This window comes from Heliconius melpomene, chromosome 10, assembly GCF_056956725.1.
Source record: "Heliconius melpomene rosina isolate 202511_hmr_F chromosome 10, ASM5695672v1, whole genome shotgun sequence".
In the NCBI taxonomy this organism is placed as follows: domain Eukaryota; kingdom Metazoa; phylum Arthropoda; class Insecta; order Lepidoptera; family Nymphalidae; genus Heliconius; species Heliconius melpomene.
This window is the reverse complement of record NC_140398.1, coordinates 7,366,642-7,384,346: the sequence shown is the minus strand read 5'-3', so window position 1 is coordinate 7,384,346 and position 17,705 is coordinate 7,366,642. Positions and strand designations below refer to the sequence as shown.

General features: G+C 33.4%; 1 protein-coding gene across 1 annotated transcript; it reads right to left on the bottom strand.

The window, feature by feature from the left end:
• Positions 1–883: 883 nt before the first annotated feature.
• On the bottom strand, positions 884–3,002 carry LOC146535376 (uncharacterized). The gene is made up of 2 exons (XM_085191979.1): positions 2,530–3,002; positions 884–1,574 (listed from the first exon to the last, which is right to left on the bottom strand). The coding sequence occupies exons 1-2, from the start codon at positions 2,648–2,650 to the stop codon at positions 1,342–1,344; spliced, it is 354 nt and encodes a 117-aa protein (XP_085048105.1). The 5' UTR covers positions 2,651–3,002; the 3' UTR covers positions 884–1,341.
• Positions 3,003–17,705: the final 14,703 nt, after the last annotated feature.

Genomic DNA, 17,705 nt, shown 5'->3' with positions numbered 1-17,705 from the left:
AAATGTTTGACATTTGACACCATTGCCCACTCTGCGGTGCGGGAAAAAAGCGTGAGTGGTTTTTATATAAACGAATAATATGTATCCACAAGTTTATTCTGAAAAAATTTCCAAGCCGTCACAAGAGTGCGATTGTAAACGCCAAGGTACTGAGTTCGACTCCTACTATAATTAATATTTTTATTTCTTCGTTCTGGTGACAAGGCAAAGCGCGGCGTTAAATTGCGCCACTCAACACACATCATCTCGAATTCGAGCGGAAAGTGGACAATCTGTGTAATAATATCAGAGAATAAGTATAATGTTTCTTTTTTTAGGCATATGTTATTGCCGTAATATCAAATCCTCCAAACAAAATTGAAATTCACTACTATTTCATACATTTAAGTCCATATGAACTATCCATAATGGCACTATTTAGTATTTCAATATTAATTTAAGGAATTAGTCAGTCTAGACAGTTGTATAATCCAGGCTAAGCTAGGAACACTACATTATATCCCAGCTTGGCCCGGCAGACGAGAATGGCTGTTCTTGTCGTTTAATACGCAATCAGACACCAAGTTTAGATAAGGAACATTTAAATGAAATTACACAGTTCTATGTAAAATTTTAATTGTTCTAATTCTAATCTAATTTATATAGTTTTTTTTTGGTTTTAGGGTTCCTTACCATTTAAGAAAAAAAGACACTATAAAATAGCTTAGAACGCTAAAATTTGGCATTTGGAGAGGGTAGGGGATCAAGAAAATTTCTCGATAATGCCATGGGAACAGGCAAACGCCTACGTTTTACAGTTCACGTTACCGAAATTACGGGCGGCCACTATTCAAATAAAATAACATAATATGTTTATAATTTCCTTTATTTTAGTGTATTTACAAAATAAATAACCTTAAAAGTAATGATTAATAATAATTATTGATTAATTATATCTTTGGAATAATCTGTTTTACTACAAGTTGAAAGTCGACTGTTTTTTTTATTTATTTATTTTTTCGAAATATTCTATATGGAGGCCAGTCGTGGCACAGGGGCTGACTAATATTTTTTTGTCTCACTCTGGTAACGAGGCAAAGTGCACCACTCAACACACAATGCCTCAAGAATCCGGCGAAAAGTGGGGAGCGGAGTGTCTTACACTAGGCTTCCTCTGACTTTTTTTACCTTTTGTAATTCACGCAAATAGAGTCGTGGACTACAACTAGTTTATTATAATGAGAAATATTTTTTTAGCTTCACGCTGTATCCCGCACATAGCAGCAGAGGCAAAGGGAACCTGTAAACATAGTGTTAAGAAACTCCGTCCCCATTTAGACACTTCCGTTCTCCATTTTAATACTAATATATTCCATGACTTTCTTTCCTATAAGGTCCGTGGGATCCATAGTCATAGTGACCATGTGGCACGTAATACTCTTGCCCGTGTGAGTGGTGGGTCGTTTTCCGTTCCTTCATATAGCTGATGAACCAACTTAAGAAGTACCCAGCCTTATGCAGCACCACCCAGAAAACGAACGCGTATATGAGCTTTAGTATGAAGAATTTCTTCAGGACCAAATCAGCGACGTAGACTGTAAAAATGGAAAAAAAAATATTATACTTTTATTATTATATATATTTTTTTAATTTAACGCTATATCCCACATCTAGCAAGAAACTAGTGTCAAAGCACTCCGTTCCCTAATCTACGAGCTAATATGACTAAAGTAATTAATTACTTTGAGCTAAATAACTACTTAAACTCATTTAACTGCTATTAAAGTGAATAACTTTGGCAAGAAACAGGAAACATTTAAGTTAATTTTGTTCCTGAAGCGTTAGCTGGGTGTTAGTTTACTCTTTTGTTTTATTTTAAGACTAGTCCTATACCCGCGGTTGCACTCACATGAATAATTATGATTACTTGGTTATTTCTCGTTTTAGCGTATAAGCTAAAAACATGTATCAAATACGTTTTGTATGGATCGGGGTAATCGAAATGTCTTAACACTAGGCCCTATATTATATATACGGAATACAGCGTAAGAAAAAATAAATTATTTTTTAACAAAAATCAAACCGACTTCAAACAATAACTAAAAAAATATATTTTATAATTTTGAAGTCGGTACAACAACGTTACACGCACCACGGCTTTAATTTTAATAACAATTTTATCTTATTTTCAAGTAAAGTTAATATTAAACTTGTTTTTGGATCTGACGTTGCATTACATAATTACTTAATTCCTAGTGCTTACTTCGTAGACTTTCTGTTACTTGGTGAACTTAATTTCAATTTTCCAGCTTTCAAAGTTCTTAGTCAAATTAGGTACGAAAGTGTTGTGGAAGTGTAATAGTTTTGATTTTAGTAAATAAATAAGAAAATAGAGCACAGCATCTGACTGTAACCTCGACGGTAGTGGGTTCAATTCCCGTTGAATTATTTACATTTCTTCGACGTGGCAATAAGACAAAGCGCGACCTTGAATTTAATAAAGGTTTTTTCTTCAAAAATGTCATTAAAAAGTCAAAGTTAAAAACTCACCTAGTAAAGCAATCTTTTTCTTCTTTCCTCTAGCTTCAATTTCATTTTGTGAGGCGTCCACAAACAAACAACAGAAAAGAACTAGAGATAGTATTATACAATTTTTGGACATTATAAGCATTTCCAAAATAAATTTTAAAGTATTTTTAAAAATATTTTTTGTTTCAAATATAACCACGTGTATTCAACAGTATGAAATAGATACGTTTGATGTTTATAGTTTTAAAGAAGCCATTCCTTCAGTGCTTTACTAAACGTGTTAATTGAAAGAAAGTGTTTATATTGCACGGTAGTGCTAACAAAGTTACATGCGAAAAAAATTTGTAATATCGTTAAAATGATATAGAAGAGAAAATGTTTTAAATATTGTGTAAGTTTTTGTTGAAATTTTTCTATTATGTATCCATAAGCGACTTTCATTGATCGATGGTTGTGAATACCTCGCTCTAAAGAATGTTGATTTATGATTCATATCTTTCTCATTTTCTCGCTCTGGAAAAGACAAGGTGCAGTGTTAATTTCCGCCACTGGAGAACGGAGTATATAATATAAATATAAATATAAATATAAATGTTGTGTACATGCAAGATTTGTATCTTCTCATTTTGGACACAGTACAATTGCGCATGCTTGTCAATCAATCTTTGGGAATTTAACTTTAGAAAATAGATTTGAATGAAAAATTGTAGAATAGAACAATTTAAAATTTTAACAGCTTTTCTTATTAAAAATTAAGATAAGGTCTCGTGGAGCATAGAAAAAATCAAGCCTCTAAGTCAATACAATCAAATGTTATGAGCATTTATGCATAGAAATTCGCCGCGTAATCAAGTAGATTACAAGAGACTACACTTATGAAATTTGGCACAAAGTGAGAATTTATAATGCAAATAAAGAAAAAAGTCCAAAAAAATATAAGTATTTCAGAGAACAAAATCATTACAAAGTTAGATTTTTTAGTTAATTTCATAAATGAATGAATATGCTCACAAACTTAGACCTATCAACTTTTACTTTTAAGTTATTCTTACCGTTGATCATGAAATTGGAACGGAAGTTACGGTGTAGTCCACCGTTCTGATTCGCACTTTACCGGTTTTTATAATCTTCATGCTGTTCGCAGGTTCCTTCTATTTAGTCTGGTGAGTACGCAGAGGGAACCTAGTGTTTGGCCCAATTTTCGAAACATTGTGTGTTATTTAAAAATTAACGCCGAGGAATTTGAATTTAATAATATCTTTTATGCAAATAAAAAATAATAAATAGCTTTTACAATTTTGTTTCTTTATTTAAGTTTTTTCTTAAAAATGACAACGACTAAGAGCCCCAAGGGCCTAACGTCTGCGGAATATTTGAATTTGAGATATTTTAATTTCACACGGCTTAGAGCTTATCTAACGACAGTCTCGAGGGAAGGGCTTCATTAGCCAGCGGAGCTACTGTCCACAATCCTGTTATAGGATGGCTGGGAGATATTAGATTGTGTTTTCCTTTTAGAAAAATTTACTTGAAATATGTTTTTATTTTTGTAAATTCACACTGTATGCTGCATATAGCAGGGTAGTAAGAGGGAACCTGGGAACCTAATGTTAAGAAGACACATTCCATTATCCGCCGAATTCTTGTGGCATTGCATGTTGATTAGCAGAACGCTTTGGCCCGATAATGGCGCCAGGAAAGAAAATGAAAATATGAAATATTTCATTTTACTTTTTCTACAAAATATTTTCTTTCCAAACTGTGGATACGTGGATTTTTAATGACAAACAATTAATTGTTTTATAACTTGGAAGATTAAACTTAAAATTCCCTAAATTACCTACAACCCACAGGAATAAAACGGCGTTAAAAAACTAGTATATTACATAAAATAGAAATAAATCCAGCTCTGCTTTAAATCGCCCAAAGATTTCCTATAAAGAATATTATTTTAATATTCTGTATTGCAGGTGAGCGTTCAGGAGAGCACTCGCTTCGCTTCGAGTGTTCAAAGTAGTTCTATGTAAATACGATAAACTGGGAAACGCCATTTATCATTTTAAAAACAATTAAATTTAATTTCTTTGCTCTGGTAATATAGCAAAGCGTGACACCGTGTTCCGCCATTCAACACGAAATACTTTAACAAATCAGCGCAAAGTTCAACGGAACGTTCAAAAAGGGTAAGAAGAGCCTTAACACTAGGTTGCCAGGTATCCTCTGCCTTCTTTAATATGTGCGAGATACAATGTAAAGCTAATATTCTTATTCCCACAAGTTTGTTTGCGACGACTGTAATACGTAAAATAAAAAATCCCGCTTTTTCACTTCCCGTAAGAATTTGGAGAATTCAATTCTTAGTTGAACTTGACTCTCTCAACACTTTCTTACCTACATAGTACAAACAAAATTTCAACTTTCTAAGTCCAGTAAATTGACAATGGAAATAGATTGTGGTGGACAGTGGAAATAGATTCCGTTGTGAAGATATAAAAAAAATATCTTTCTTATGGAAATCGAATCCACAACCACACAACAATAAACTGCATCACGTATGAAGTATATATCAAATAAATAAAATAGTCGATTTCTCCAAATATCCTCAATATCTATAATATAATCTTTGGCAACCGCATATTTGGCATTGGTTTAAACTGACAGTATAATTTGTTTCATATATTATTTACAGGTCACTTGTAGGCTTGAAGCTTAAATATTTTGCAACCGTAGTGCAGTTGCAACGTGACTGAAACATCTATGGTTCTGTATATATAAATTCGTATAAAAATATATAATTCATTTCCTTTTTTTTACTTACAGCGAGGTACAAAAAACGTAATGTCAAGAGACAATGGATTTAGCTTTCTGTTGAATGAACGGCGGAACTCAACGCTGCGCTACGTTACCAGAATCGGACAGTGAAATTAATTTAATAAAATTTATAAATAATGTAACATTTAGCTCTTACACATATTTACCAATTAGGTACCACGACCAGACAAGCAATTTCTTCTAGGTAGTGAGAAAATGTATACTAAGTAAAACATAAAGCTGGTGCATTACATGTATCAACTAGTAAAACATTAAATTTTAGGCAGAAAAGGCAGAAAAGCTTATATTAAACCTTTCCATCTCCTTTCCGATAGACCAATTTTCTTAGTTTACTCACTACTCTGAGTATCACATACTAGGATTGACACATTTTCATATTTCAATTACTGAAGTTACAGTACACCCCTTTGTTTACGCGAACAAACACAAATATCCATTCAGTTTTATCTGATCTCGTTATCCAATTATTATAAAACAATAAATATTCTACGTATCATCCCTATTCTATCTATAAAAAAAGAGATTCATACAATATGTCAATGGATATCGCTTTAGCTGGTAAAGATAAAAGTCATATCAATTCTATTATTATAAAGCTGTAGAGATTGATTGTCTCAGGAACTACTATCGTGCGGGATATGGCGGGAAAATCTTGAACCATTCTTGATCCCCAGGATCATTTTGTTGATCGTCTTATCTTGCGTGGAGGTGTCAGGTTTACAGTTCCTTAAAACACAGGAGAAACGAGCTTTTAAGGCTATACACGATACACGAATTTATGCATCATTTTTGTTGCATTTTGTATGGTGGGTGAATTCTCGCGCTTAACGGTTTTTTTTATTTCTTACAGTGTAGCTGGAAGATGATACTTCTACATTAGGTGTTATAGTCTTCAAAATCATACCCTATGTAATTCATAAGCTTTACAGTTAGAATTATCTATATATATAAAAGGACTTGTCCTCACTGACTGAGGTAAGACGCACGCACAGCCGTAACCGCTGATGATAGAAACGTGAAATTTAGACAGATGTTTTCTTTCGTTATCTGGACATCCACTAAGAAGGGATTTTGAAAAATTTTAATCCTAAAGGGGTGAAATAGGGGCTTAAAGTTTGTATGGAAAAATTTTTAAATCGGCACCGATTTTTATAAAATTAGAAATTTAGATTTTTAAAAGTATTTAATTGAACACGTGTTTCATCGTTTTCTAGAATTCTCCTCCTAAGGGTGCAAATAAGGGGTTGAAAGTTTGTATGGAAAAATCTTTAAGTGGCCACCGATTTTTATAAAATTTAAAAGATAGACTCTTAAAAGTATTTAATTGAACACATATTTCATGGTTTTCTAGAATTATCCTCCTAAGGGTGCAAATAAGGGGTTGAAAGTGTGTATGGACAAATTCTTAAATCGCCACCGATTTTTATGAAATTAGAAATTTAGACTCTTAAAAATACTTAATTGAACATGTGTTACATGGTTTTCTAGAATTCACCCCCTAAGGGTGTAAATAAGGGGTTGAAAGTTTGTATGGAAAAATTTTTAAATCGCCACCGATTTTTATAAAATTTTAAATTTAGACTCTTAAAAATATTTCTTTGAACACATGTTTCATGGGTTATTAGAATTCTAAAAAATACGCAAGCGAAGCTGCGCGCGTCCGCTAGTATAATAATAATTGTGTAATGTTAATTAATGTGAAATAATATTTTATTTAAATCATTTAATGACTCTGACGAAATTTCAGTTTTTATTGGACTCCTAGACCAATAAAAACTGAAATTTCTTCAGATTCTTCTTTCTTCTTCTTTCCATTGATTATTATAAAATATCCTGTTCTTATTAGGAGTAGATTGGTTACACATATATAATACACGAAATCTAATAATTTATGTATCCAATCTAATATTTCACTATGTCAACTTTATAAATAGCTTGTCTATTATAGTCCAAAATCTCTTTGACAATTCGTCATTCAGAATAAAGGACATGTTCGTATAATGCGGATAAGCCACCCACCCGTTCTGGCTGTCAATATAATAATTATTAATGATAGTAATGACAAGGCACATCTATATAAGTCATAGCATTGTTAGACAAGGCTTCAGAGTTGGCTAATGTTCTGTGATATGGATGAAGAGGTATAATGGGTCATGTGGGAAGAGTTTTTTTATAAACGTATAGGTTTTTTTAGATGGATTCTAATCGATAACATATTTTTAAGCCTAAGCAAAGGGAACTTGGGAACCTAGTGTTAAGACAATTTGTTCACCACTTTCTCCTGAATTTTGAAGACCATTTCCAACTCCTGGAGACATTACGTGTTGAGTTGCGGTTTCGCAGTTTCTCTACTAGAGCGAAGAAATAAAAAAACATTACATCCCCCCAATTGGGATACGAAGCCACAATCATCACGTTCACAATCAAGCCTCATTGCAACAATGGCCTCACATAAAAATCAAAATCTAAACATTACAAGTGTCGATTTCTATATAGAAAAATACACTGAGAAAAGTAAAAATCAACTTATGTTATATCCGCCTTCATGTAACTGATTCGAACGGATGATACTCGCGTTTTTCATGAATAAATTACGCGTTACCCACGAATTTATATCAACACCTAAACAAATGGATATCGTTGAATGTATTATATTGATTGTGAATAAAAGAAAATGTTGATAAAACAATGTTTAACCCACTGAATAGTCGGGCTGTACGCGTGATGGTAGGGGGTTCGATTATATTTGATAAAAATTATTATTTTTTTTTTTTTTCTTAGTTTCACGCTGTATCTCGCATAAAGGAGGGAACGTAGTGTTAAAACACTCGCCTAACAGAGTGGTGTCGAGGCAAAGAGCGGCATCAAGTACCGCCACTCAACCAGAATGCGTCCAGAATTCGGTGGAAACTATGCAAGAGTCTAAACACTAGGTTTCCACTGCCTATCCTACTGTATGCGGGATACAGCGTGATTCTAAAAAAAACAATAAATAAAATTATACAAAATTCAACGAACGCCTGTCGTCGTCAATTTACTTATAAATCCACATTCATATCGTCACATCACCAATCTAGCTCATATTTCATTCGAATAGCCATTTTTTTAGCAAAATCCTAGGATTTTTTCAGGCTGAAAAATTCGTGGTTATATACATGTCACGCTAATACCATTTCAGTACGGGTGACATGTCGATCGCGTCAACCACGTAATAATTATTGACAAGTGAACATTCTCGTCCAAATGCAAATGTATTATGTTTCAATGGACAGTTATTGTGAGATATACGGGCATTTTCAGCAGATTTTAATTTTTCAGTAATATTGTCCTAAAAATTGGAACAGCATCTGGTTGCAATATGATGATTGTGGGTTCCTACTCGGAGGTAATTTAATAATTTTATTTCTTCGCTCAGTTCTGCTACTCAACTCCAGAATTCGGCGGAAAGTGGGGAACGGAGTGTCTTAACACTAGGTTCCTTCTGCCTACTCTGCTATATGCGGGATACAGCGTGAAGCTGATGAATGATTATTTTTAGCAGTTTTCCCTTTTCCCGCATAATAGGATAGACAATGAGAACCTAGTGTTGTGTTGCTCCAATCCCAACCCGCCCAACCTTTGGCACATTGCGTGGTGACTTTAACGGTGGAACTACGCAGCACAGGTTTACCATGGAGAGGTAATGATCATTTAAATAGTTATAACAAGAATTCCTCCCAGAACAGATGGAATATGCAAACCTGTCTTTTAAAGTTAGATGCGGGCTCACTGGGTAGCAATGACCTCATAATAAAAAAAGTTTTTTTTAGCTTCACAAACATAGCAAGGTAAGGTATGCAGAAAGAACCTAGGAACCTAGAGGCACTTCGTTCCACTTTAAAAGACTTCCGTTTCCCATTTTTTGGAACGTTGCGTGTTGAGTGGCGGAACTCAATGCCGCTCTCAGCCTCGTGACGGTCGACGCCGCCCTCGTGATAGTCGGGAGCCAAAAATAGTTTATTCATTGTAATATCCGTATCACACAATATAGGCCAGTTTCACACTAACTGTCTCATATATATGGGAATAAACGGCATTGATAGTGTGTATTGCGGCGTAATACTATTTTGTATGGAAAGCCTATGTAATTCAAAATTAGGTTACGTTACTACAGCGACTTTGATATTGCCACTATTGTATATACTGAGATTACATTTTGAAATTGAAGTTATTTGTTGGTTTGAAAGTTATCAATATAAGAATTATTATACATGTAAACACTTTTTTTGTTTTACGCTTTGTGCCTAGCAGAGTATGAAGAGAGAATAGTGCGCCAAATGGTCTCTGTATATCACTTATTATGAGGTTGATGGATGATGGAAACTTGGAAGCAATTTTTTTTCAAGAGAGGTAAACCGACATATGGACCGTTTATTTTGAAAGTGGTGTAAGTCCATTTTTGAGAAAAATGAGCTATCACGTAATTCATGCTTAATTTAATGTAATTTTTTTATATATAACTAGTCCGTGTTTAATTTCTCAAAAAAAACCCATGTTTTGAACAACTTAAAATCGGTCGGTAAATGAAATTGCATAATCATCGACATACTAACCTTTAATTTTCTCGAAACAAAAGAAAATGGACTTACACCACTTTCAAAATAAACGGTCCATATATTATTTTTTTATATGTAACTTGTATCCCGCACTTATAAGTCCCACAGGATAGGCAGAGCAAACCAAGTGTTAAGACACTCCTTTCAGATTAAGATACTACCAGTGCCCATTTAATTACTTTCATTCTCAATTTGAATTGAAGAATTGAGAAATATCTGAGTGAATATTTAGAGCGATTAATTAGGCTTGAATCGATTAAAAACTGATATATTTTTGATTTCTTTATGTTCCTTACAAAATACCTGGCAAATTATTTAAAAGTAGTGATTTATTAGTAGATGACATTGCAGCGTTTGACTGCAAACAGGGTGGTTGTGAGTTCGATGCCTACTCCGGAGAATAAATTATTTTCATTAACTATATAAAAACAGCATATACTTTTATTAAATTAGCGAATTATTTTTACATTTTTAAATATAAATTATTATAAAAAAAAAAAAAAAGATACATTTAAAAATATAAAAAAAACCACTCTTCCGAGGGCGGGACAAGGGTCCAAGCCATCGGTGGCTAGGGCTCCAGAGAGAGGAACCTCCGCACAATACGTGCCGTCTCAAGTAATACTGCCTTCTGTATCCGGTTCTTGATCCAACAGCTAAGCGATAGCCTCTTAAGGTGTTGGTCGAGGCTTTTCGCTATTAAACCGTTAACTGAAACCACTATCGGCACAATGATAGTCGCATTGACATCCCACATGGCGGTAATCTCATGGGCTAGGTCCAAATATTTAGATTGTTTTTCTTTTTCGGCCTTCACGAGATTTTCATCATGTGGGATAGTAACGTCAACAATCACTGCGCGGCGCGCCACTCGGTCTACTAGTACTATATCAGGTCTATTGGCAACAATATACCTGTCAGTAATAATAGACCGATCCCAGTAGAGCAAAGCACAGCTATTTTCAAGAACTGACATGGGATTGTACCTGTAGTAAGGCACCTCCAATTCTACAAGGCCATATTGAAGAGCAAGTTGCTGGTGTATTATCTTGGCTACTTGATTGTGTCTATGCAAATACTCACCATTAGCAAGATGAGAACAACCAGAGACAATATGTCTGAGGGACTCCCCAGGTCGATGACACGCCCGGCAGATGTCGATAGTGCCATCTTTCATAATATGTCTCTGGTAGTTCCGTGTCTTGATAACTTCGTCCATAATTGCACAGACAAAACCTTCAGTTTCTCCGAAAAGATCCCCGAACTGAAAGATAATTAAAGATAAAGATTATTATTATTACATCTCGCGTAGTTGAGTTCCGGCATCCAATACGCAATGACAAAATACGAATTGAGGCGAAGAGTGAAGAACGGAGTGTCTAAACACTAGCTAAGAAAAAAGTAAGCATAAAATAAATTTTATGCTGCCTTTATTAATATATATTATACCCAAGAAGTCAGGAATCAGGGCGGGTCGCTAGTAGGTATCTTCATAAATATTGGTATCTCGTTCAGTGCGGCGTATCTGTGTAATCTGTTTCAATTTAGCACCAACATCGTGTGAATCTTTATCTAATTGACGTTCTGAGAAATATATCTTTCCGCTTATTATGGATACGTTAAGGATTTTTAGATATTTATTTATTTCGAAGATAATAATTAATGTTAATTCATTCCGTTGTCTACTTTTTGCAATTTTTATGACATTGCGCATTCAGTAGCGGAACTCAACGCCGCCCTTTATCTATTAATTATAGAACCTATTACAGATGTTATTTAATTGTGTTTTAATCTAATATATAAAAATTATATCTGTCAATATAAAATTTTAAAGAAACTATAAAGATAATGTTAGATAAAGCTTAGTATCTATAAGAATATTGAAAAGAAAATATTTTTAAATATTTTTTCTAAATATCTAAAAAATATGAGTATAATATAGCGTATAAATAAACGGCGCACTTTATCTAAATAAACAATATTTTAAATTTAAACAATTTCAACAAAAAAAAAACGAATATTGCCAACTTCTTCACAATAGACTTAATATAACAAATTCCAATCCATAAATAACCTTGTTTTCTACCTTTTGGCTCGATTTCCAACGGATCACTATTTCCGTATTCCGTAATTGCCATTCAGGTGACCGCCCAATCTCTGATTTAATTATCGAAGATCCACCCGCCTCTTGGAATAAACGTTTCAATTTTACCTTCTACTTTGAATATTATATGTTACGTTTATATCTATTTATGAAAATAGTTATATTACTTTTTAACTTTCTATAATACTGAACATTTTGAACTTTTTTATATGGCAGTGTAGATTGAAAAATATATTGTTCCCTCTGTCTGATCCTACTATGAACGGGATACATCGTGAAGAAGTAATACCAGGTGTATTAACAAAAAAAAGTAAATTTTAAAAGAAAATACTTTTTATTCAAAATATTGTATATTAACTTCTATATGCTTCACCCATCCTTCTGGTAATTTATAAATACCATGACGAATAACATTAACCATTAACCATTTTAAAATTTCTTCTATTTTGTTAAAGTGCTGCTCTGAGCGCATTCCTCCGATAGTCCGATAGCACCAGGACGTAAGGAGGAAGCAGAAGGATATCTGATAAGAATGTGTTAATTAATGAGATTTCAAGGTGTCTTTCACTGGTTAGGCTAGTTAATATATTAATTGGTATCTAATAATTCTAAAATTATCAGGAAATGTTCTTCTTCGGGTACGTAAATCGACATGATCATTGAAAGATAAAAGACAAAGACGATAGTTTTTGACAAATTCAATATGTGTGTTGTCGTTTACTGTCAGATGAACAAAATGGCCCTTCCCTTAGTGAATCTATCTCTATATATCTTACTTAATTCTATCGAAACTCATGCATGCACTTGCATATGCAACTTACCTTATTAACGATTTTCATTCATTTAATGAATATAATTAATTAATTTTAAAAAATATTAGACGGAACAGAGCAACAATTATCACGAGTACTGTCAGTCATTAAAAGCTCCGATAACGTTCTAACTATTATCCGATCGATACAGCTATCCAAATTAAAGTAAACGCCTAATTAACTAAGGTAAATATTCAATATCGTGTCTAAATCAACACACCATTAATTAATCAATTAATCACCACCATCATTAACGTTGTCATCGCACATGTGGAACCTTAATAACTAGATTTAGCTTTGTATGCTGTATATATCAGGGTAAGCGAGGGAACCTATTACTAACCCTCCGTCGTCCACGTGACGTAAGTGACGAAACTCAATGCTATTTATTGTCTTATTTCTATGCAGAACGAGAAAATGAGAATAATTAATTTCTCCGAATGGAAATTGAAGCCACAACCTTCGCATTAACAGTTTAGCTGCAACGGTCTAACGATGAGTGAATTACTGTTCAATTCCTTCTCATTCTCCATTCTGTTCAACTAGCGATATTGCATTGAAGATTCGAATCCAAGAAAGCTAATCATATAACAAAATAAAAAAAACGTATATATGTGGGATAGTTTAGAGATTTTATTAGTCTTTGAGAGGTTTTATTAAATTAAAAAGATAAAATATGGTATATGTCAGAATTAGGAGAGAATAAAAAACACACTGTGACGAGTATAGAGAGACATCCTTTGGGATAAATAAAAGAAAGAAAATATTATTAATTGTGTTTGTTCTTCTTTCACCATTTCCACACATATATTTCTAAATATATTCCTAATATCACAACAGAATCCATTATGTTGCCTACGTTGCTTACACTATGTAAGTTCTAAGTACAAAAGTCAAATGACGTCCACATAACGTGCCGTCCACAAAAATATTCCTCGTGCCTTCGTGAACACGCGTCGCATGACTAAGAGGTATTGGTACCAGGTTTAATTTGATTTATGGGCACCCTTGTAGTGTAGTCTTAGGTATAGTGACTTTAATGGTAGTGACTTTATAATGTACTGTATTATATTTAAAACTTTTATAATTTAAACGCACATAGAATTTATTACAACCGCATCTTAAGCACAAACATTTTTTATTTATTTATTTATATTACAAAGAATAATAAAAATTTACTCAGTACTTACCCACACACACACGCATGTTTCCAGAATTTGGCGAAAAGCGAGAAACGGAAGTGCGTTAATGGAAACGGACTATCTTAATTCCCCAGTTCCCTTCTGCGGGATACGGCGTGAACCTAAAAAAAGAGAATTATTATAAAAAAATTGTTAAGTCACTTAAAAGAAATAAAGTCATACTTATAATATAGTATAGAATTGTAAGTTTCTACAGCTAAATGTTACAGTAACTCGAAACCAATTATATTGCTCCCAGTGAAAGATGGACGCCGTAAGCCTCAATTTGTGATCAAAATACATTATTTGCGTCGTTCAAAGTTAAATTGTATTTTTTAATATTAATTAACATTTAAGGAGGAAAATGTGGTCCAGGGCACAAAAAATGGGGGCCCTTGGTTCGATTCCCACTCGAAGACATCAAATATTTAACATTTTCATTTCTTCGTATTGGTAACGAGGCAAACCGCGACGTTAACTTCCGTTACTAAACACGCAATGCCTGCAAAATTCGGAATTCGCGGAAAGTGGGAAACGGAAGTGTCTTAATGGGACCGGCATGTCTTGACACTAGGTTTCTTTGTTTTTTTACCTTCACGCTATATGGTTTGGGCCCCTGCGAAACAACGGCCTCTAATATTACGACATTCAAATATTATACCTTTCATTTTCAGCACATGTCAAAATGATAACCTCTGATTTCTAAGTCGGTTAAAAACATTGATATTAAAAGCGACTACCATCGCGTACCAGTATAATTGGTATTTAGTACCGCAAATTACTGGTACTTATATATATATATATCTATAAATATAAAATCGAAAGGTCACTCACTCATCACGAAATCTCAGAAACTACATGTGCTAGAAATCTCAAATTTTGCATAGGAGTTACTTATAGGACGCAGGTGCTCGCTAAGACGGGAATTTGCAATATTCGACTGTTAAGGGGTTGTTTTTGGGGTCGAAAGTTTGTATGAAACTTCGTTACTACAAATGCTAGGAGTCTCAAATTTTGCATAGACGTCACTAGGACGTAGTCATGGAGACAGAAACTAATAATAACATAGTTTACGCGGGTGAAACCGCGAGCGGGCCGCTAGTATATATATATATATATATATATATATATATATATAATATATATATAGGAAATTCATACATAATATATGTTAGTTCTTGACAACATTAAAAATTGTACCCAAGAGTAACATACTCGTAAAGTAGGTATCGAATAACAGTTCAAATGTTTAAGACACTATAGAGAGTCGTGGTCGAAGCGCTATTTATTTAACGTAGCTTAGCTTCTTTATAGTTTTGTAACTTATGTACGTATATGTAATTGTATTTTATAGTTGTTTTTTTATGGTTTCGTATCTCGAAAGGTAAAAATGGCTATTATAGGATTTTATTTTTGTACATTCGTCCATCTATCAAGATCATTTATCTCGAGATTTCCTAGAGGTATCAAGCTGAAATTATTATTATTAAAGATGAAATATGAAAAGAATATGAAAGGTCTACGGTCTCGTAGAGCACAGAAAAAATTAAGCATCTAAGTCAACGTAATCAAAATATGCGAGCATTTATGTATTAATTTCCTTGCATTTTCTATGAAATTCGCGTTATCAAAACCTATCTTGTAGAGTACTTCCCGTGGACCGTGGATAACAATACAAATAAAGGAAAAAATTCAGTTGACGAACTGAAAGTTTATAGGTTTTCATAGAAAAAATATCATTACAAACTTATCCTTGTAGTTAATTTCATACAAAATGAATTTAACTTATACAAGATGAATTTAACTTAGATTTGTCAATTTTTATCAGTTGACTTACTTCTCGTTGACATACATTCCTGAAATTACTGTGGTAGCCTCAGTGGGCGAGTCCAACTCGCATCTAACCTGTTTTTTTACCTCTATCCCGCATATAGCGTGTAGATTGAGGGACACTAATGTTAAAACACTCCAGAGACACTACACTTGTTGAGATATTGTGTGTTATATGTCGTAACGCCGAACTAACACTAGCGGGGAAAATTAAAATAATTCATTGCTCCGAGAGAGCATCGAACCCAGAATCATCGGGTTTACAGGCAGGTAAATGTCATTAAATAACTAGGGGAAACTAAAATATTTCATCTCACATATAACTTCCACAGTAATTTTAGCTGTAAAATAAATTTTGATTTAAGTGTCCCCGCGGCGTCGCTACGTTGCTCCTTGCATTCACTACGTACTCGTAGTTACTGGTTATTTCGTGAGGTAATTTCGTGAAATATTTTACTCGTACTGTATTCTATATGAGTAGAATATTTCAGCAAAAAAATTTTAATAAAAAAACCTATTTATATTAAAAATATGAAAGTTTCTGAAGTTGGACACAGATTACAATTTACATAAATAAATTATTTTTTAACAAAAAACAAACCGACATCAAACAATAAGCTAAAAAGTAAAAAATAAATTTACTTAACATAGAGCAAGACGTACTTTTATTTTGTTAAGCAATAATAATTAAAGAAAGATTTTATAATTTTGAAGTCGGTGCCAAGTAAAACAAACAGGCTTAGTAATTAGATATTGTAGTAAGGTTGTTGCAGCATTAGCTTGACGGTTCACTTACCATTAGGTGACCCGTACGCTCGTTACCTAGCCTTTTCCATAAAAAGAATACAGCAAAATTTTCATTTTCACTAAAATAAGTTTCACTAAATAACATCAAATGGATCTTAATAGCCGCTACTTTCCTTAAAGTGTTATTGAACTAAACTACTTGAAATGCTTCGGGCACCAGAACTCGAGTGCAACGATAGCATCTTTCTGAATACCAAATTTCAAAAGGATATTAGAAAATAAATTGGTTTTCTGTGAAAATATTTGTATTATGTAATTCAGCTTATTAGTTTTTCGCTTTCTGAATTCCAAATTAAAGTCAAGGTGTTAGAACAAAGAAATGAAATAATCTTTTTTATTATGCTTTGTCATAAATATTGCTGCTTAAGATATGCTTTTAATAAATTATTTCTACGTTTTAATTATAAAAGTTTTAAATATAATGCAGTACACTATAAAGTCACTAGCATTGAAGTCACTATACCTAAGACTACACTACAAGGGTGCCCATAAATCAAATTAAACCTGGTCCCAGTACCACTTAGTCATGCGACGCGTGTTCACGAAGGCACGAGGAACATTTTTGTGGACGGCGTGTTATGTGGACGTCATTTTTTTTTGTACTTAGTACTTACATTATGGCCGTTAAACTTAATTTAAACATACAACTATAATTTGAACATAATCATTCCCACGAGTGGATATAGTATTTAATAAATAAACATAACATTGATATTGATGACGTCGATGATGACGTCATGGCGTAGGGGCACAAACGTAGGACGGTAGTCGGTTCGATCGCACTCGGGGGAATGAAATATTTAATTTCGCTCATTCCGCCACACAACACGCAATGCCTCTAGAATTCTGCAGAAAGTGGGGATCTTAATGGGAAACGAAGTACTGGTTGCCTATTCGTACCCTGGTATGTGCGTAAGCTAGAAGAAAGCTAAAAGAATTAAAATGTTGTATAAAAAAACATCAAATTAATATTAAGAAATTATCTTAAACGAACCATTAGGATATGTTCTAGAACTAGATACAGATGTGTTGTCTA

Coding starts and splice junctions, on each gene's coding strand:
- LOC146535376 (XM_085191979.1), bottom strand. CDS start 2,650: ATGCTTATAATGTCCAAAAATTGTATAATACTATCTCTAGTTCTTTTC. Junction 1,575..2,529: donor GAAAAAGATTGCTTTACTAG/GTGAGTTTTTAA, acceptor CCATTTTTACAG/TCTACGTCGCTGATTTGGTC.